Source organism: Myripristis murdjan, chromosome 3 (genome assembly GCF_902150065.1).
Source record: "Myripristis murdjan chromosome 3, fMyrMur1.1, whole genome shotgun sequence".
Taxonomy (NCBI): domain Eukaryota; kingdom Metazoa; phylum Chordata; class Actinopteri; order Holocentriformes; family Holocentridae; genus Myripristis; species Myripristis murdjan.
In genome coordinates this window covers 45,565,796-45,587,335 of record NC_043982.1, presented here as the reverse complement: position 1 = coordinate 45,587,335, position 21,540 = coordinate 45,565,796, and the positions used below count along the sequence as shown (strand labels likewise).

Sequence of the window (21,540 nt, the reverse complement as noted above, 5' to 3'; positions counted from 1 at the left end):
TCTAGTCAAAATATCTCATTACACTTAAAATAAGACATGATCACCTCAGAAGTAACTTGTTTTTAGACAATTGTCTCTTGTTTCAAGTGAAAATTTGCTTGAAACAAGTAAAAATTTGCTTGTTTCATTGGCAAAATTTGTTTCTTGTTTCGAGCTAATTTTCACTTATTTCAAGTGAATTTTCACTTTTTCCACTGGCAAATGTTGCCAATGAAACAAGCAAATTTTCACTTGTTTCAAGTGAATTTTCACTTGAAACAAGTGACAATTGTCTAAAAACAAGTTACTTCTGAGGTGATCATGTCTTATTATAAGTGTAATGAGATATTTTGACTAGTAATAAGACATTTTTGACTTGAAATAAGACAAATAATCTTGGTAAGATTTTGACTTTTTGCAGTGTAGCAGTCGCTATAATCACATAAAAGCAGATGACATACTCCTTAAAACAAGGAGGCGCTACTATACCACAAAAAATGTGAGTTAACCCAATAAAACAGGATGTAATCCCGGAGCCCCTGCGATGTCACAGTATCTGAATTTTGGCGGCTGAGACAAACACCGGTAAAATTCTCGAGCCCTGATTAGACACCATGGCAAAAACAGCCGACGCTCCTTTATCCAAAACCTTTGTCTGAATATTTACAAGTGAAGAGAAACTTTATTTTCCAAGTGTTGAAACATACAGAGGGATTAAAGCTCAGTGCTGGCCTGCGTCAGAGGAATGACTCTGAGAGGGATCCAGTCGTGTCGACACTAAAACACCAGCACTGGTTTCGTTCTGGAAATTCTCAACTTGGCACCTAAATATCCTGTTTTGTACCACTGCTTTGGCCTGGGTGATATACTGATTTTATATTGACTCTGTGATATGAGACCAGACATTGGTTTGGCTTCTCTTTGCATCGCCTTTGCATGAACAGACACATAATCTGTGTCCCAGTTCAGGCTCTGCATCCTTCAAAGTCGGCATTTGAAGGCCAGTTACGTCACAACTCTGCGCGAAGGCCTGTCCCAATTCATCCAAAGTCCAAGGATCCTTCAAATGCGTCCTCTTTTTCAGCCGTTGGTAACCGATCCAGAGGATGCACCGCGACTATCCTTCTTGGGGTCCCGTATCCCAAGATGCTTTGCGTGCTGCTGCTCAGTCGAAAACAGTTAACTGAAATGGCCATGGCGGCATCTAGTATATAGTATAGTATAAATTCACTTGTTTCATTGGCAAAATTTGCCAGTGGAAAAAGTGAAAATTCACTTGAAATAAGTGAAAATTAGCTAGAAACAAGAAACAAATTTTGCCAATGAAACAAGTAAATTTTCACTTGAAACAAGAGACAATTGTCTAAAAACAAGTTACTTCTGAGGTGATCATGTCTTATTTTAAGTGTAATGAGATATTTTGACTAGTAATAAGACATTTTTGACTTGAAATAAGACAAATAGTTTTGGTAAGATTTTGAGTTTTTGCAGTGTTTCTTTACTGTTTTGTCTTGTCTTACGGAAAGAAAAGTTATCTTTCTGTCTCCGGAGTTTGTTGTCATGGGAACGGCGGTTACCCGACCAGGAAATACTCCGAAGGCTAGACCGTCCCATTGGGTTGACGGGGAGGACCCGGACTTCGAAGGACGCAGACCCTGAATTGGGACACAGCTGTTGTGTCATTAGACTGGAATATGGGATACACATGAACTCGTGCATTTTATATACAATGTATCAGTTAATGCAGTTCATGTTTCCTCATATTTTCATCAGACGTCACGTAGACATCAGATTATCTGGCGTTCTTCATCGAGCATGTAGAACAGACAGTTTCTCCTCTCCGAGCGTTTAGTGTGTTCATCCGGTCAGTTTCCTTTTCCTGCTCACGCTCAACGGGAAAAAGCCCCTCAGAGATGCGAGTAAAACCTCATTTATGCTTCCTTTACAGTGGTCCCTCGTTTATCGCGGGAGTTACGTTCTAAAAATAATCCGCAATAGGCGAAATCTGCGAAGTAGTCAGCTTTATTTTTTACAATTATTCTAGATGTTTTAAGACTGTAAAAGCCCTCACTACACACTTTATACACTTTTCTCAGACAGGCATTAACATTTTCTCACTTCTCCCTCTTAGTAGAAAAATAAGTCCAGTATTATAGCGATCGAAGATTTATGTAAATTTGGCAAGCTGGATGCATTCTGTACTGTACAGGAGACACGGCACGGAGGAGGTTGAGTGACAATGGTCTACAGTCCCTTAGCCAATCAGGACACAGAACACAATGCGCTGTTAATAAAATAAAAAAAAAAAGCATGCAAAATTGCACTAAAAAAAAATCAGCGAAACTGCGAGGCCGCGAAAGGTGAACCGCGTTATAGCGAGGGACAGCTGTACATACAAAAAAAAAATCAGTCTATTTCAATCGATGTAACCGTCACTGTCCACATGCTTCCATGCGTCGTTTATGTCAGCGTGGATGTTCAGCAGTAAATCCACTAGAGGGCAGCGCAGAGTCCAAAGTTTCTGACAACAACAAACATGGCAGTGGTGGAGGAGGTCGTAATAATGGAGCTGCTACAAAGAGGCAGGAGGCGGCACTGTAGAGGGCGGTGGTCTGTGAGGTCATTAAACACATCACCACAGGAGGACGGTGGTCTGTGAGGTCATTAAACACATCACCGCAGGAGCACGGTGCTCTGTGAGGTCATTAAACACATCACCACAGGAGCACGGTGCTCTGTGAGGTCATTAAACACATCACCACAGGAGGACAGTGGTCTGTGAGGTCATTAAACACAGCACCACAGGAGCACGGTGGTCTGTGAGGTCATTAAACACATCACCATAGGAGCACGGTGGTCTGTGAGGTCATTAAACACATCACCACAGGAGCACGGTGCTCTGTGAGGTCATTAAACACATCACCACAGGAGGACAGTGGTCTGTGAGGTCATTAAACACATCAGCACAGGAGGGTGGTGGCCTGTGAGGTCATTAAACACATCACCACAGGAGCACGGTGCTCTGTGAGGTCATTAAACACATCACCACAGGAGGACAGTGCTCTGTGAGGTCATTAAACACAGCACCACAGGAGCACGGTGGTCTGTGAGGTCATTAAACACATCACCACAGGAGCACGATGGTCTGTGAGGTCATTAAACACATCACCACAGGAGGGCGGTGGTCTGTGAGGTCATTAAACACATCACCACAGGAGGATGGTGGTCTGTGAGGTCATTAAACACATCACCACAGGAGGATGGTGGTCTGTGAGGTCATTAAACACATCACCACAGGAGGACGGTGGTCTGTGAGGTCATTAAACACATCACCACAGGAGGACGGACAATTCTCTAGTGTTATCAGTGAATTCAGAAATCTACCTGCGTTAACTGGCTCTCTCTTAACGCCTCACAGCAGTTATGGAAACCGGCTTTGTTCTTACACACTTATGAAATTAGAAAACTGCCCTCACAGGAAAAAAACAGGAAAAAGCAGCACTTCTGTCAAAAAGACGCGTTTAAAACTTTGCTCCTTCTTCTTCTTCTTCTTCTCCTGTGTCCTCAGGTTCAGTACAGTGAGATCAGAGTCGGCAGCTCTCCGAGGAGGAAGAAGCTTTCGTAGGACAGGACACACCGGACCCGACGCTGCTGACGTGGGCCGCCCGGCCGGGAACCCGGGGCCTCCAGAGGATGAAGAACCTTCTGGAGTCCTGCATGGACTCTGAAATCTGTTTTGGGAAGCGGTCGCTTTGAATCCACATGAACTGATGGAGCAAAACTACTAAAGACGACCTCTGATACCAAAGCAGTGTTTTTACTCTACCACATTTTGCAATGGGTTTCACTGGTGTCTGTGTGTGTGTGTGTGTGTGTGTGTGTGTGTGTGTGTGTGTTTCATGAGAGCAGGTTGTAATCACGTATATATGTGTAGATGTATTCCTTCACGTTATTAATCACAAGCTGCTTACCAGATTTTCCACCTCTGACCCTGGGAGTGTGTCCTTTAGCTCAGCGTCTGAAAATGAGACCAGGACTTTAGATTTTACTGCACGGACAGGAAGTCTGAAATGTACAGTTCTGTATTCTATGTTTTATTTTCTTTGCCGTGTCAGACGTGAAGGGTTTTATTCCAAAACGAGATCGGGGGAAAAAAGCATCTGCTCTTCCAGAATCAGTGCTGGGATGCCAGCCTGCAAAATAATTTTGTTTGTGAGGGGAGACATATCTGCGATTTGAAATATTAACAGATGGGTTTCGTGTTTTTTTTTTTTTTTTTTTTTTAACACAATGGACGTGTTATGTTTTGGAATGAAACCTTTCATACGTTTTCCGTATCCAAAGTCCAGCAGGATTATCGATCATCTTCCACCATTTCTCGAATTGGTTCATCCATTATATAGCGTCTGATTGATTTTACTTTATCCACTCGATGATACAGACTTATTTTTTTATGAGCAAAGATCAGTGCCTATTTTTAAATCTTAGATGTAGAGTGATCCTGCAGGAACGTTGCACTGTGTTTTCCCTTTTGCTCGCCAGTGGGACGGGGCCAGATCTTTTATCCTTCCACGCCTGACTTTATTTATTAATGACAATCACTGGAGAGGATCCTGTGTCTGCTTTGGTTTCCAGTGGCAATAAACAGAGCGGATCCCAGCCTGCAGCCTGCCTCTGCCTGTGTGCCTCGCCTCTCCTTTCCCTGCACAGCGTCTCCGTCCTGCGATAGCACTTTTCCCAACCCTGCTCTTCATTAGGCTTTCATGAAGTGAGGCTGCGAGTTGCCTCCCCACCCCCTCATCCCCGGCCCCCCTGCTGCGTTGATGGCCCTTGGGCGTCGCCGCGAGCAGCGGGACCCGGGCGACCTCCTCTCAGCTGCCGTGACGAGACGCCTGCAGCCGACGTCCCATCAGCCAGGCGAGGCGGCGGTATCACACGGCACGCTGCTCGCCGCGGCGGGAGGAGGGTGTCCAGGCCGGCCACAGGCAACAAGCGCATTAATTTCAGGAGTGGAGAGTGAGGATCGTTAAGATGCCGGCGTTCAGGAGTAATCCCCTGGGATTTGTGGCTGTTAAATCAGAGCTGGTAGGCTCTGTCAGCAGCCTCTTAATTGAGAAAAGGGTGGAGAAATACAACAAGAACCCACAAAGACAGTACTTTTACTTTCTTATAATATCACTTCCTACATGAGCACCTGATAATCATCAACTGGTGATCATTTTCAATGTTGATTCGTCTTCTGTTTATTCTTTTGACTTATCAGTTAATTTAATGTATAAAGTCAAAAATAAAGACAAAGTCTGATGGGAAATGATCAGCGTCCAAAGTGATGACTTCAAATGTCTTCCTCAGTCTGACGAGCTGCTAAACACTGCAAAAACTCAAAATCTTACCAAGATTATTTGTCTTATTTCAAGTCAAAAATGTCTTATTTCTAGTCAAAATATCTCATTATACTTAAAATAAGACATGATCACCTCAGAAGTAAATTGGTTTTAGACAATTTTCACTTGTTTCAAGTGAAAATTCACTTGAAACAAGTGAAAATTTGCTTGCTTCATTGGCAAAATTTGCCAGTGGAAAAAGTGAAAATTCACTTGAAATAAGTGAAAATTAGCTAGAAACAAGAAACAAATTTTGCCAATGAAACAAGCAAATTTTCACTTGAAACAAGAGACAATTGTCTAAAAACACGTTACTTCTGAGGTGATCATGTCTTATTTTAAGTGTAATGAGATATTTTGACTAGTAATAAGACATTTTTGACTTGAAATAAGACAAATAATCTTGGTAAGATTTTGAGTTTTTGCAGTGAAATAAAAAAAACAAAAAAACACCCCAGAATTTAATTTTATAAAGATGTGAACAGAGAAAAGGAAGACAGTCTTGGCATCTTAGTGATCTGAGTCTTCTAATCGGTTTATGTTCTTCAGATTAACTGATAATAAACATGCCTCCTATATCTCCCAGCGGTCCACCGTATGAAAGCATGTGCCGGTCCGTGCCGTGATCTCGGCGTTTGGGCTGATTCTGCACAGTTTCAGAGCCTCAAGACTCTCAGGCTTCTTTGACAAATGAGTGCAATTAGAGGAGACCTGCCGTAGATAAATACACCGACAATCCACTAATTATTTAGCGCAGTATACACACATCATATAGCGCGCAGGGCCGTACCGTGTGGAATCATGTGGTGATTAGTCCCATTGTGCTGGGGACGGGGGCGGGGCCGAGCGGCGAGCCACACACTGACCTGCATATCTCCTCTTCCACTTGTGTTGACTTCGGTATTCAATATTAATAACCCGCTGTCAAGGACAATGGAAGGACATCTCAATTTGACACTTATGGGCTCAACATGAATATGTATAGGCAGAGAGACGCTCCGAAATTACCAAGTAAAATCACAGCGGTGGTGCTGCTGGTGGTGGGGGGGTGGGGGTGGGGGGGGTGATGTGATGTGGCATGTGCATTCTGATTAGCCACAAATACTGAGGCTGATCCGTCTCAGAAGACTTGTTATAACTCCACATCAGACCTGGGAAAATCCAGCCCTGTGTGTGTGTGTGTGTGTGTGTGTGTGTGTGTGTGCGCGCAGAGGGAGATGCTTCATGTTAAGCTCTGTAAGAAGCTGAGAGAGGCTGAGAGTCTGAACGGTCTATAACACTCATTAATAATAACTTTAATTAACTCACGAATCACCGTCTGAAACACTTTACCTTTAAAGTGCACCGTGACGCCGTGGCTCCCCGACCTCAGCACCTTTCATTTCTGTGACTTTACAATAAATAAATAATAAAATTCAAAATGATAAAATTCCAAAAACTTGTGGAGAGGCAGTATTTTATCATTTTCTAAGACTGGGGTTGTACTTCAGGGTTTTAGAGCTGCAGAATTGTAGACACTCAAATAACCATAATGCCCACCCCCCCCACTTCTGCCCTCCACTCCACTGAAGCTAATTTTTTTCCCCCAGGATGGTGAAGTCATATTTTAAATTTTGTGTGGTCATTTAGGCTCACCAGTTAAGGTTTAGGCACGAGCTGGTTATTGTTAAGATCAAGGGAATGGCTGTAGAGAATGAATCTAAGTTAATTAGGTCATGCCTTTGCCATCCTAGGAAAAAAAAAAACATATGTCACAGGTGAATGGGGACATGTTCTGCTCATGAAGTACAAGATGCAAAAACACTTTCTGGAATTTGCCATTCTCAACGACGCGGTAAATGCCGAAAAATTTGGACTCCATGGATTCTGTGGTTTTTCCGTGGCCTTGGTGCCGTCTCAGGGTCAGGATGTTGTCAGGTGACCTGTACCTGTCAGATCAACACCACAAACACCACGTCTCCGTCTCTGTTTGCAGGAGTACCCCACCTCCAACTGTGACTACTTTTTTTTAATTTTTTTTTTTACACAGGGATGCATGTATAATTGGAATCAGATTGCATTATGTCAGAGAATAAAGCTCCACAAACGATTACATTTATTTTTCTGAATACAGTTGAGACACTCGCTCATTTTCATGAAAAACATCAGGTAAGACTCAGTGAAAAGGAAGTGAAATAAAGTTAATGTCCACTCTAAAAGCTGATTTGATTGCTCGTTCTCAGTCATGTTATGCTCTGGCGTGATGTTTCACCCAGATTTGGGTCAGTAAATGAGTTTGCTGCTCCTGTTTGGGCCCAGTCTGCTGAGCGGCCGCTGGAGGCTCCCAGCAGCACAACAACACGCCCGATCACATCTGCTCATGTCTTTCATCACGTCCGAACACGGAGGCTCGTCATGCGAGAGAGGGAATGAACATGGAAAACATGAAAACATGAAAACGTGAAAACATGAAAACATGAAGTGCTGTGACGACAGTCTCACACATGGCAGTGAAATCACTGATGTGCTGCGATGAAAAGTGACGCAGCAGGACGTTGGACTTTCCTCACTGCTGTTCATCACGCCACGGCATATCACATTATTTTAAAGGAACACTCCACTGTTTTGGGCAAAATCCCCCTTTTCCGACTTCCCCAGACTGAGACCAGATGTTGGACACCATTTTCACCTCTGTACATCCAGTGGTTCAGTTCCTATGGGTAGCATTTCCTGTTAGCTTAGCATAAAGACTTGAAGTCTATGGGAGTCGTTAGCCTGGCTCTGTCAAAGTGAAAAGATAAACCCTACGGCAGCTCTGGGATGAAGATGAGAAAGGGTTTCATGATTGGTTTATAATGGGGTTATTAATTATGCTGTAAACATTTAATAAATTATTTTTTCAGTTTGACGGAGCCAGGCCAACGACTCTCATAGACTTCAAGTCTTTTAATCGAGCATTTAATCGAGTCTAAGTGGACTATTGGCAATTTTTTAAATTTAATTTTAATTTGTTTTATTCTGTTTTATAGTACTGTGTTTATGTAGTTTTAGTATTTTATTTTATTTTATTTTTGTATTTTTAGTATTTATTTATTGTAATTATTGCTATCATCTGTGCTGCTTTAAATCTGTACAGCACTTTGGTCAACCCCGGTTGTTTTAAATGTGCTCTATAAATAAAGTTTGAGTTGAGTTGAGATGAGTTTATGCTAAGTTAATGGTAAAATGGTAAAAATCAGGGGTAAATAGATTAATGATAAAAAAAAATATCTTAAGGGCAATGAATTTTGGTACCACTTTATAGTCAAACTACTATTTTAAATGGTTTATGAGTGTTTTTTTATAATTAGGTTGTATACAGATTATAAATCATTATTAAACAGTTATAAACTAATAATAACAGTTTTCATACATCAATGCAGATACCAAGGATGGCTGACTGATAAAGCAACAAGCTAAAGTAAGCTAAGCTAACTAGCAGGAGCAGATTTAACAGGATAGATGCAGTGCAGCAGTGATTTCATCTTACCGAATACTGAGGCTGCACTGATGTATGAAAACTGTGTTATGACTTGTAACAGCTCATGATTTATAAAGTGTCTACAACATAATTAATAACCTCGTTATAAACCACTCATGAAACCCTTTGTGAGGATGGTCTTTTTGTAGACCTGATTCTCTAAATGTGAGGAGTCCATCTTAAAAACACTGAGTATCTTTTGTAGGAAAGCAGAACATCAGCCAATATGTAGCTAAACATGAATCTGTTTGGTTTTGATTTTCTGTGATCAGGCGTGGAGCGGGAAGAGGCTTCACGATGTCTCATTATGCAGGTCTTTATGTGTGCGGCTGCATGGAGTCCAGGTCCAGAGAGGAGCGTCTGCCCACAGGCTGCTGCCGGCCGTCTCTTATTCCAGCCCGACGCCTGGAGTGAGCCGACTTCAAAGCGCTCCATCCTGAAGCCCCCGAGGCTACGACGCCCCGCCACACCGTGAGAGAAAACGGCAGGGAGACGCAAAGTGATGCAGACGGAGGGAGGAGCGCCTGGATGTCAGGATGGGCTGTTACCTTACCCAGCGTCTGACGGGAGGACTCAAACCAAAATCATGTCATCATAATCATCTGTATCTGAGCCTGATATATGTTTAGCCCTGGATTTGCTGATGGTTATTTGACTGAATTTGGCGTTTTTATTTATGTAAATAGACAATCTTTGTAGGTACCCACAAATGAACAACAGACACAATAATTATTAATCCCGTGGCTTTTATTTTCAGGCTAGATATCAGGAGCTTCGCCAGTTGCTTTTTAATCTTAGATTCCACTGTATGATCGTTTTAAAAAATGTTGATCAAAACAACTGAATCCTATAGCGTTCATAGGTTTTAGTAGCATCAGGTTACAGTGAGGTCAGACTGGGTGTGAAGCAGTGATCTGCCGCCTCAGAGCCTTTTCTGTTGAAGGTGTCGGTGTTGTTGTCAGCAGCCGTAGAGCCGGTTGATCCTCAGGATGTCGATGCGGGACAGGCCCTGCCTCTGGCCGATCTGGACGGTGGGGTCGGGGATCGGGGTGATGCTGTCCCTCCCGTGCTGGACGGAGAAGGCCGTCCTGCCGTAGTGCATGATGGAGGAGTAGTCATAGGGAGTGTCCAGGTTGTCGGTGTGCTGCCTGTAGAAGTTGTAGGCCATCCGCGGGTCGATGTTCTCCCAGTTGATCCTGACGTACTGGTCGCGGTCGCTCCTGGTCTGCTCGTGCTGGAAGCCCAGAGCGTGGTTGATCTCGTGCTGGATGATGCCGTGGTAGAGGCAGCCCTGCCTGTTGAGGGAGAGGACCTGCGCGCCTCCCTCTCTGCCCAGAGACGAGAAGCAGCCGTCTCTGTTCTGGATGCTGATGTAGTCCTGCTCCTTCTGACGGGGGACGAAGCGGAGGCAGGTGCCGCTGTGGTAGGACCGCATGGCGCGCTCGATCTTCTGCCTGTCCCAGGCCGAGAAGTCGCCGCTCACCGTGAAGGGGATGGTCACCAGGCCGTCGGAGCCTTTCCTCCACAGGCAGTTGTGGCTCCAGCAGAACATGGCGTTTCTGGTTCTGGGCACCACCATGTCTCCTTCCAGCAGGATCTCACTGGAGCCGTTGTTGGAGGACAGGATCCTGGTGCTGATGTCCATGTGGACGGCCTCCGGGTCTTCCACCAGGACCTGTTCTCCGCTTCCCTCCTCCTGGAGAGGATGGGCCTGCGAGAGGCCCAGCAGCAGCAGCAGCAGCAGGAAGTCGGGCTTCATCTTCAGGGTGGGTCTGGTGGCTCTGTGGCTCTGACAGTGGAGCTTCTCTGGAGAGCTGCTTTGCCTCGGAGAGACTCCTTGAAGCTCGCTGTTGGAGTCGGCTCAGTCCAGGGTTTTTATACTCTCCTCTGCAGGTGTGTCTGCCGGGGGATTAAGGGTCGGGGTCCAGACTGCTGGGCCTGAATAAACTTCTCCACTGACAAACCTACTTTTTAAACAAAGGGTCGACTGCCACCAGGCCACAACAAATACACTGACTTTATCCTTGTGTTTTTTTTTGTTGTGTGTCCCACCTTAAGGCTTTGGCTCCTCTAAATGTAGCTCCATTCTGGTTTTAATTTTCATGGATTTACAAGCAACACCCTCTCCACCACCTTTGCCAACATATTGACCTCATACATCCTGTCCATTTTGACCATTGTCTTGATAATTCTGGTCAGTGAACTTCATAGCAAACACCCTAGCTAGCCAATCACAATCATGTACAGACAAAACTGGGCGCCTAGCTCATTGTCCTTGTAATAAAATTAACTCTAAAGAGAACCAAATGAGTGACTCGTGTTTTTTTCACTCCAAACTAAAGATTAGATTTGGAAATAAGCCTTGCTAGATGTTGCACAGGAAGACAAAAGCAGCAAGACGGTGTTCGTGTGTGTTACCTGGAACCAAACCCCAGATATACGTATAAATTTAAATTTGCATGACCCAAATACAGTTCATGTGCTCTCTGATCACCTGTGTAAATGAAACCCAGTGCACGTGTCCTGTGACAGGCCGTTACGTCGCGGCAGTCGCTGTGTGTCCCTGCGTGAGGATGATGGACGGCCTGTTGAAACTCTTGCATATGCAGAGGACGGTAATAGGCTCCTATGGGATGTGTTGCCGCGGCTCTGCACCGAGAAAAGCTCTCGAGTCAAAAAAAAAATGGATTCTGAATTGCACGGGACAGTCCCGGCCGTTGCACAAACCCGTCGTGGTCGTCCCTCGGGTAGGGGGACAAAGCCTGCGTTTCGGAAATATTGATTTACATGATGTCATATTAATTTAATTATGCAGCTAAATGCTTTCTGATACACCGTTTTGACACAGCTCCAACATCACGATTCTAGTTTGAGTTTTCGGTCATAATTGTCTTAGGTTCCGGTGTCTTTGGACTTTACAGAAAGGCTTGACTGCACCGTGTTTCCTTTTTAAACACACTGGGATGTGGCTGTGTGTTGGTAACTGAGCATCCAGTGTGTCCTTCTTGATCGAGTCTACCTCATTCAGTTTATTTAATTATCACACATAAACCTACTACACTTCCCTAGAATCCTGGCCTCGTATAAAGTGTAAAGATGAATTGTGAAAAGAATGTGTGTTTTCTCTCAAACAGCCCCCCCCCCCCATCCTCCTCCTCCTCCTCCTCCTCCTCCTCCTCCTCCTCCTCCTCCTCCGCCCCTCCAACCACCCCAATCTCATCAGCCACCGTGATTAAGGTTTGGCATCGGGGATTGTGCTGTCTTCTTGGAGAGATATTTCAGCTGCATTTCTGACACTCTGAAAGGAGAGGAAGATAAAGAAGGCGTCGGGGAAAAAAAACCCTCCCCGTTGTGTGAGTCCTAGAGAGGGCCTTGAACCCTGCCATTCACGCCTTTCTCTCCATCAGCTGAGTCTAATTGCCAGAGAGGACAGGAGACCCCGGGCCCGATCGCTCCTTATCCTCTTTAGCGCTTTCAGGCAAGTGAAAGGCGAGCTTCTGCTTTTGATCTTTTCTCTGATTCGCTTTTTCTTCTCTGTCATTCCTACCATCCTCTCCTCAGGAGTGACACCAGCTCCTTTCACCGCCTGCCCCCATCTCCATCTGCCCAAAATAATGACCAGGGCCCAGGCATTATTAAACAGAGGTGGAGAAGGGAGGTCAGCGCTGGGAGAGGGAGGTCTGGATGGGGACTCCAAACGTGTCTAAGGAGGGGTGGAAGGGTCCCCCCGTTTCCACATCTACTCCGTAGCCTCTCTGTGCTCCCCTGGATTCAGCCCTTACAGTTTTCACGGCCTTAGCCGAGAGAAAGCTCCTTTTTTTTTTAACCGGCCACAGACGTGAAGGCCCGTCCCTTCCCTTCCCGGAGGCGCTGCCACAATAAGACCCCGGGCTGGCTGAGACAATGGGGCCTGTGTGATCTCTCAGACAGACTCTGGATGAGACGATGCCTTGCTTGCCAGTCCCATGGGAGGGTAGACCTGGTGGTCATTGTTGACAGCTAATGGACAGCATCTTTCCACTGATCCCCCTCTCCCCTCCCCCCCCGCCGCGGACTGTGTCATTTTAGGTTGCTTAATAACACAACTCGGGCCGCGCCGACGGAGGAATTCTGCGCAGGACAGCAGTTTGTTTGCGGATGAAAATAATTCCCCTCGCAAATCTGAAAAGCTAACACTGGGGGGTGACTGGATGAATGCAGCCTGCGACCAAAGGCAGCATTCAGCGGGGGGGGGGGGGGGGGGGAATTCAATATAACTCATGAAAAGACAAAATGGTCACATGTCTGAAAAGGCCACTTTATTTCGCCGGTCCCCTACAAGTGCAGGAATTTTGTTGTTGTTGTTGTTTTATTAGCCTCGAGACACAAAGCCAGCTAACGCGGCGGTGCGGAGCGTCTCGACACACATGTACGACACACCGGACGCATCGGTCTGCAGACCCACATGCAGCCGCCCGACACAGCGCCGGATCCTTCGCCTTTTTTCATCACTTGGTTTTGTGTGGCTGAAGCTGCAGGAGCGGCTGCAGACAGTCAGAGGATATTTGTTAATATTGCACGAAACTGTGTACGTTGCATATTAATTCCTATTAATATCCATGAGTGCTTTGGTGATTAAAAGCAGACTCGTATTGGCATTAAAGCCACTGAGACGCAGACAGACAGGAGCACAGCACACTGCAAAACAATAAAAACAAACAAACAAACAAACAAAAATATTTTAACAACTTACAAAGTGTAATCTTCTGTGTTAAAACCTTTGTTTTCCTAAAACAAGCTAAAACAAAATCAGCAGTGGGATGAGATAATCCCACTTGTTGCCACTGCAGTTTTTTTTTTTTTTTCTTCAGGAATTTCTCTGGGAACAAGAATTATTATGTAGGAACAAGGCAGAATAAAGCAAATCAGCAACTAGGATCAAGAAAATGACACTTTACTCAAAAAAATCTGGAAACAAGTGGGATTATCTCATCCTACTGCAGATTTTTTCACTGTGTTTGACAAAAAAAAAAAAAAAAAAAAAAAAAAAAAAAGATTTGAACACTAAGGCTGAGGTAAATGCAATAACATTGATTTTTTTTTTTTTCAGTGTAGAGACACAGACAGACACTTTCCACCCGACGAGACACTGAGCTGGACTTCCTGACGTGATCCTGATCATGTTGATCACCTGAAGATCCATAACCTGTATCGGCGTTTCCCTGCACGACAGGTGGGCCGATCAATCCCCAGGACAGGAAACAGCAGCACCTCCTGCTCTCACAGAAACACTGGTTCTTTAATGGTTCTTCAAAACGCTCTGTGGTTCTACAGAGAACCATCAGCAGCTGAAGAACCTCTTTATTTAGGGGCTGGTTCTCCACCCACTCTCTGTGGTTCTTTAAAGTGCTAAAGGTTCTTCATGTTTATTGGAGTTATTTGGAGGCGGCAGCAGCTAACAATTCTTCTCCTTGTGGATTAATGTGCAGATTATTTCCTCAGTGACTGGATTAATGTCTCAATCTATAAACCATCAGAAAACATTTTTAATAGCTCGTCTGGAACCCAGTGAAGGAACAAGGAACGTGGAGAACCGACAATCACACTGCAAAAACTCAAAATCTTACCAAGATTATTTGTCTTACTTCAAGTAAAAATGTCTTATTTCTAGTCAAAATATCTCATTACACTTAAAATTGTGTAATGAGATTGTTTTTAGACAATTTTCAAGTAAAAATTCACTTGAAACAAGTGAAAATTTGCTTGTTTCATTGGCAAAATTTGCCAGTGGAAAAAGTGAAAATTCACTTGAAATAAGTGAAAATTAGCTAGAAACAAGAAACAAGCAAATTTTCACTTGAAACAAGTGACAATTGTCTAAAACAAGTTACTTCTGAGGTGATCATGTCTTATTTTAAGTGTAATGAGATATTTTGACTAGAAATAAGACGTTTTTGACTTGAAATAAGACAAATAATCTTGGTAAGATTTTGACTTTTTGCAGTGCATCTGATTTAAAACGCTCAGAGAAGCTTTTATTCTGAAAAATGACTAAAGAACCGTTTAAAACAAAGGTTCTTTACTGAACCAGATGGGCCCACAAAGACCTTTCTTAAATTTTCTGATGGTTCTTTGAGGCACCTTTGGGAGATCTTTAAAGAACCGTCTACATATAAAAGGTTCTTTAAAGGACTAAAAGGTTCTTTGGGCAGCCAAACATGGTTCCTCCGTGGCATCACTCTCAAGAACATTTTTTGCTTCTGGTTAGCACCTTTGTTTTTCTGTATGTGTGTGTGTGTGTGTGTGTGTACCTGGTATTGCTAATGTTGTGGGGACATAAATCTGTTTCCACAGTCATGTTGTGGGGACTCGCCTCCCTTATGGGGACAAAAAGCAAGTCCCCATAAGTGAAAATCATCAAATTTTAGGGTGAAGACTTGATTTAAAGCTAAGATAACTTTAGGGTTAGGTTAAGGTTAGGGTTAGGGTTAGGCAGGTAGTGGTTTGGGTTAAGGTTAGGATAAATCTCCAGGAAATGAATGTAAGTCAATGTAATGTCCCCAGAAGTGATGGAAACCAACGTGTGTGTGTGTGTGTGTGTGTGTGTGTGTGTGTGACAGCCGTGTCACAGCATCAGTGTACCTGTGATTCCCTCCTTCCTGTTTGGGCCTCAGCGGCGGCGGAGCGGCGAGGTCGGCGGCGCCCTGTGGAAACGCCTCGCCTCGCCTCGCCTCGCCTCGCCCGGCTGCTCGGCAGAGAGCAGAGACGCCGTGTGGATGTTCTCGTCCTCCGGAGACGACGAGACACTTCCCTCCTCATCCGATCTGTGAGGGGAAAATGTCTGGGAAAAAAAAAAAAAAAAGAAACATTTGGAAACCCAATTTTACAGCCACTCCCGTTCCACTTGTCTCATTTCACACCAGTTTGAAATGATTATTTCTTTAAACAGCATGCCAAACTCTCACTACACAAACTGTCAGAATGAATTTTTAATTTTCAGCAGCTCGGTGCAGATTCAGCTGGACGTCTTCAGGACCTGCAGACCCCAAAAAATGTCATGAATCGGCTTAATATTTATTATGTGGAGGAAAGCATAAATTTCAATTACTGAATCCCACAGCCAAGTATTTTTCTATGAACAGAATGACATAAACGATACATATTCATACTGAGGGAATTTCTATCTTGTATCGAAACTTTTTTTCAGTCACTTGAAAATGAAAGTGGAAACTGTCTCGCACAGGGAAACGACTTCAGTCGGGTCTGATTTGATGTTTCAAAGTTGTTAAATTTCATCTTGCATTTCATTTTACAACTGTCACATTTTTGATTGGATTACCATATTAATCTAAGTGACGGGTCAGAAATGAAAGTGTGCTGGAGTTTTTTTTTCCCCCATTGAACATGAAATGCTGCAAAACTAAGCAGAAATGAGTTTTTGAGAGCAGATTTAAAAAAAAAAAATATATATATATATATATATATATATATATGTATATATGTATTTCCTCCCAGGAGAAGCCTTGCAGATCCTCGGCGGACAGTGAAGACGGACAGAGACGACGGAGGAGGATAGAAACCTTAAAAACCTTAAACCTTGTAGCTACACAGTCGGTGCCTCGGGATGTGAGCCCCAGGACACACACACACACACACACACACACACACACACACACAGATACATCAGGGAGCGGCTGCCAGGGGGAAAAAAAAAAACCAGCATGTGAGGGAAAATTCAATGGGAATTTTCTTTTGTTTTTCCGTTTTACCCTTTTTATTTATTTCTTTTGAAAATATTTGGTGGGAAACTGTTAAGGGCAGAGTGTGATGGATCCTGGAGAGGAGGAGGAGGAGGAGGAGGAGGAGGAGGAGGAGGAGGAAAAGGGCAGAGTGTTAGGTCAGGCTGATAGAGATGTCAGCACTGCTTCAGTAATCTCATGACGCCTCGGTGAGACAGGGAGGTGGGGGGAGAGAGGGGGAAAAGAGGGGAGGAGGAGGAGGAGGAGGAGGAGGAGGAGGAGGAGGAGGAGGAGGATGGCTGAAAGACCAGTGGCTTGGTGACAGCAGAAGCAGAGACCACCCCAACAACAGCAGCAGGGGATGATGGGAGGGCTGGGGGGGGAGGTTTGGGGTTGAAGGGGCGATGGGAGGAGAGAAGGGCTGGAGGGAGGAGGAGGAGGAGGAGGAGGAGGAGGAGGGGGGGAGGAGGCCAGCGGGGAGAGCTGATCTTCAGCTGCACATTCTATCTGATAGTCACGGCTCCTCCTCTTAGCGTGGCGAGCGGCACAGAGGATTAAAGCCTCGTCCGACCGCCCTTTACCTTCAACTCGTTCTCCTCCTCTCCTCTCACCTGCTTTTTCTTCACGTGAAGTAAAAACTCCTCCGGGGGGATGAGATGGAGCCGCCGCCCCGCCGCAGGGCCGGCAGCGTGTCCGAGTCACGCTTTCCATCGCCGAGGCGTGAAGCCTGAAGCTGCAGCGACACGACGGGCCTGCAGGGGGCGACAGAGTCCACACACGGCCGGCTGAAGGAACAACAACAAGGATAAAACAGGCTATTTAAAATCCTGTGATGAAACCATGTGATCAACTGAAAAACAAACAGCAGAGGCCCTAAAAAAAAAATAAAAAAACACAAATATTAATAAGAGATATAAAAGATGGAGCCAGAACAAGTAAAGAAACAGAAACAACACGATATGTAGAGACAAAGGAAGACATAAAAACTGTAAAATATGTAAAAGAACTGAATAAAAGAATAAAAGAACCTTAACCTCACCTTAACCGCGTATTTTAGCTAACGTTAGCTAAGCAGCTCACGTTCATTTAGCTAACGAGCTAACGATTAGTGTAATTAATCAGCTAATGACCTGCGGTACAAGCTAACGATTAGCTAACAAGCTAACGATTGGCTAACAAGCTAACGATTGGCTAACAAGCTAACGATTAGCTAACGATTAGCTAACAAGCTAACGTTTCCACATGCATAAACCTTCATCTTGACCTGTTAGCTGTTAGCTGTTAGCTGTTAGCTGAGCTGCGGCGTGTCGGCGTGTCATCGTGGCGACGCTCAGCGTGACGCTGACACGCTGCCCCCTGGTGGAGCGGCGGCTCGGTCACACGCTGCGGTGCGATGTCGGGTTGCATTTTTTTTTTTTTTCTGGGAACAAGTTTAAATCTTTTTCTTGGTCTCATTTCCTTCTTATTTGTCACATATTAGATATTTACTGTCTTACACACTCAGTGTCCACTTCATCAGCTCTACCTGTATAATCTAATCTAATCTAATCTAATCCAGTCCAGCTGTTGTGCCATAAAGTTTCCTCTCCTGCTGCCTGTAATGCTCAGCTTGTCTTGTTGTCACGGTAACAGAGGTGTTCATTCACTTCTATGTTTGGCATTGAGCTCATAGTTAGTGCTGCACTTTACTGACAGCTGTTTCCACTATTCTGTCCCCCCTCATTGTATATAAATACGGAGGGACAAAAAACTGGAAACCCCTCTCAGTATAATGCAGTCCAGTAGCAGACCTCTGCAAACTACAACCTCAGTAATAAACACAGAATTAAAGAGACACTTTCTGCACAATGTCAACACAAACTGAACATGATAAACTTTGCTAAAAGATGTGTATGTATGTAGTTTATAATTTCTCCTTTCGTGCGGCACACCTCTCAGATGTTTTGCTGTAACGCTGCTCTCGTTTCTTTCTCTTGTCAAAGTCTTGCTGACACTCTTGTTGCTGATTTGCATAACTCAGTGTCACAAAACCATTTCCAAACCCTTTCTGTGTGTTTTCCTCTTAAACTTATCCGTTGAAACCCAAACCACTTGCTCTGCTTGGATTTGCATTTTATTTTGTATTCTGTTTTTCTTGTAATATTCTGGTGAAAAAAAAAATTTGCTGCAGCAACAAACAGTAGCAGTTTTTCCACTGGGCTCACACCTGCTGTGGTAATTTATTCTTCTACAGATTCAGCCTTTTTCTCCACTACAGTGACTTTAGTGTGCCTTTGGTTCTCTGTGAGTTTATAATGATCTGATTGCGCACTGCAGAACTCTTTTTTCCTTCCTTTTATCTCCTGAAATTGTTGAATATAAATGAATAAAAAAAGATACTGCACGTAATTTTTTAACTATTTTGCAGAGTGAGCCATCATGGATATTTCACCACTGCAGCATGCAATTGATGCCACACACACACACACACACACACAGTCACACCGTGTTGCATGTCCCGTGTGCACGCCTATTAGGAAAACTACACTCCAGCTTAGGCCTGAAACAAAGCCCTGTTGTGTGTTTGGCTGTGAAAGTGGAGCCGCTGGAGGCTGCCGCGTCGTGTGTTTAATGAGCGGCCCGGCACTGAAACGTGCTCCAGGTTGCAGATGGATATCTGTGCTGAAGCCTCCCTCCCTGCCCTGTGGCCGGAGCCCAGACGTCGCCTCCAGTTCACTCCTGCTCTGTGCTGTTTGCCCTTTTGTCCGGGACAATTATGTTCACCATTAACAAGCTTTCTTCTGTTATTGTTCATATCAATTAGAGGTGGACGGTAATTTGAGCTGATGGGGAGGGCGCTGAGAGGGCTGGTGGGGATGTCGCGGCGGTACGGAGGGTGATTCGTGCCGCAAAGAGGTCGAGGGTGGAGAAGCGTTTTCCCTCCGCTCTGTAAACAATTTAATTCCCGATTAAAATTTGACCTGCAGAGACAAGTTTGAAGGATTTTTCCTCCTTCATGGAACTACGTCATGTGGTGCAGCACGTTTGGATAAAACTTTGACTAGACTGCAAAAACTCAAAATCTTACCAAGAATATTTGTCTTATTTCAAGTAAAAAATGTCTTATTTCTAGTCAAAATATCTCATTACAATTAAAATAAGACATGATCACCTCAGAAGTTTTAGACAATTGTCTCTTGTTTCAAGTGAAAATTTGCTTGTTTCATTGGCAAAATTTGCTTCTTGTTTCTAGCTAATTTTCACTTATTTCAAGTGAATTTTCACTTTTTCCAACTGGCAAAGTGAAAATTGTCTAAAAACAAGTTACTTCTGAGGTGATCATGTCTTATTTTAAGTGTAATGAGATATTTTGACTAGAAATAAGACATTTTTGACTTGAAATAAGACAAATAATCTTGGTAAGATTTTGCGTTTTTGCAGTGTAAAAGCCACTGCTGAGGTCGCTCCATCACTTCTCTGTTTCTGAGCATAAACGCAGCTTCAGCTCATATTCTGGATTACACAGCCCGCTGCCATTACGGTGTATTTACCTTCTAATTCACTGCCTTGTCTCTCCACAGCCAGTGTCAGGTTTCAGGTTTGGCCTGTTTCATTTCCATGTTAATCTACAGTCTGCATGCAGAATCTGTATCTGATAGAATCTTTTTTTTATATTTGGACTTTGTTTTTCCCAGTGACGGCACCTTCCTCACACCGAGCTCTGTCAGCTCCGCCTGATAGTCGTGTGTCTCTTTTGCTTTCTTGCTTTCTTTCTTTCTGTGTTATTGTCTTTCCTTTGTGCACTGGTACCTTCTCAAGTAAATTTTTTTTGTAAATAAATATTATTTTGCTTGTGTGTTGTGCCAGTGTATGACGGCCTGTTAGGGCCACTGTAGGGGGAAAAAAATAACAGAACAATATTCAGGGTAATATTCAGAGAAAAAAATTAGAATTTCCAAGATCAAATTTGTAAAATTACGGGAAAAATCTCACCGATTGATGAAAAAAACTTGAACATGCTGAGATTCAGCCAGAAGGAAATCCTGCTGGTTATTTGCTGAGGTGACCAGCTGCAGGCCTGAGACCCGGCCAGCAGGGGGCAGCACGTGAGTTTTTTTTTTTTCTCAGAAATTTGTGACTTCAATCTGAATCTGCTTTAGTTTTTTAAATTCATCTGAATGTTACTGCCAGATTGCAAAAACTCTCACCTGCATTTTTTCCCTTGTCACGGTGGCGATGGTGTTAGCAAGCCAGCTCACCTTCCACAGGAAAGCTGCGTCCCCTCCTCGCTGTGGCATTAGCAGCTCCCCGTACGGCGGGCAGCGTTCCAGGACCCGCTGGCCTCCTCCTCTTCCTCCTTCACCCTCTTTGTCTGAGCTGCAGGATGCCCAGCAGTGCCCGGCTCACATAATCACTTGTTGATAGGAGAGGATGCTAGGTGCATCGTGCATGTTAGCCCGACGCCGGCGGGTCGCTGCACCACTGACGCCTTTCGATAGCCTCGCCACAGAGGTCGCTCCGGTGTCATTTTCTTACCTCGGGTTTCTGTGTCCTCATCCCAACGAGAGGCGCTCTGGCCTTCAGGCAGCAGAACGCAGGCTCTGATATTTTCTCTCTCTATCATCTATCACATTGCAAAGCGCTTCTTGGCAAACTTCCTGGGTTTTTTACACGTCTTCTAAACTATAGATCATTTTCACGCCGCCCAAGGCCGCGTGCACGACTATGTGGTCCTTGAAAATCACCATGTTAGCACCGACACCAGGAGACGGCCTTTTAAATTCACCACTATTATACTGCAATACAGCACACAAGTGGAACGATGTGCAGAAGCTTATAAAACTAGACGAGCGAATCCTTTTTGATAATTAGAAATCTCTTTGACTGCAGAGTGAATACACGTGTTTTCTTTGAGTTCATGGTGTCCCTCAGGCTGATGTCTTCACTGCAAAAACGCAAAATCTTACCAAGATTATTTGTC

The 21,540-nt window shown here is 44.3% G+C and overlaps 2 protein-coding genes across 8 annotated transcripts in view; one reads left to right on the top strand and one right to left on the bottom strand.

Annotated features, from left to right (window-relative positions):
• The window catches only part of LOC115380510 (multiple C2 and transmembrane domain-containing protein 2-like), a 72,129-nt gene extending 66,836 nt beyond the window's left edge, over window positions 1-5,293 (top strand). For all 7 annotated transcript variants that reach the window (XM_030081716.1, XM_030081715.1, XM_030081719.1 and 4 more), the window contains one exon: window positions 3,548-5,293. In XM_030081716.1, the coding sequence (XP_029937576.1) occupies window positions 3,548-3,604 (57 nt within the window). In that variant the 3' untranslated portion in view covers window positions 3,605-5,293. The remainder of the gene's footprint in view (window positions 1-3,547) is intronic.
• Window positions 5,294-9,820: 4,527 nt separating this feature from the next.
• LOC115357265 (high choriolytic enzyme 1-like) lies at window positions 9,821-21,183 on the bottom strand. The gene is made up of 5 exons (XM_030048684.1): window positions 21,096-21,183; window positions 20,874-20,936; window positions 17,192-17,365; window positions 15,484-15,586; window positions 9,821-10,709 (listed from the first exon to the last, which is right to left on the bottom strand). The coding sequence occupies exons 1-5, from the start codon at window positions 21,181-21,183 to the stop codon at window positions 9,821-9,823; spliced, it is 1,317 nt and encodes a 438-aa protein (XP_029904544.1).
• Window positions 21,184-21,540: the final 357 nt, after the last annotated feature.

Coding starts and splice junctions, on each gene's coding strand:
- LOC115357265 (XM_030048684.1), bottom strand. CDS start 21,183: ATGATAGAGAGAGAAAATATCAGAGCCTGCGTTCTGCTGCCTGAAGGC. Junction 17,366..20,873: donor GTCCTGGAACGCTGCCCGCC/GTACGGGGAGCT, acceptor TTGTTCCTTCAG/CCGGCCGTGTGTGGACTCTG. Junction 10,710..15,483: donor CAGGAAGGAGGGAATCACAG/GTACACTGATGC, acceptor CGACTCCAACAG/CGAGCTTCAAGGAGTCTCTC.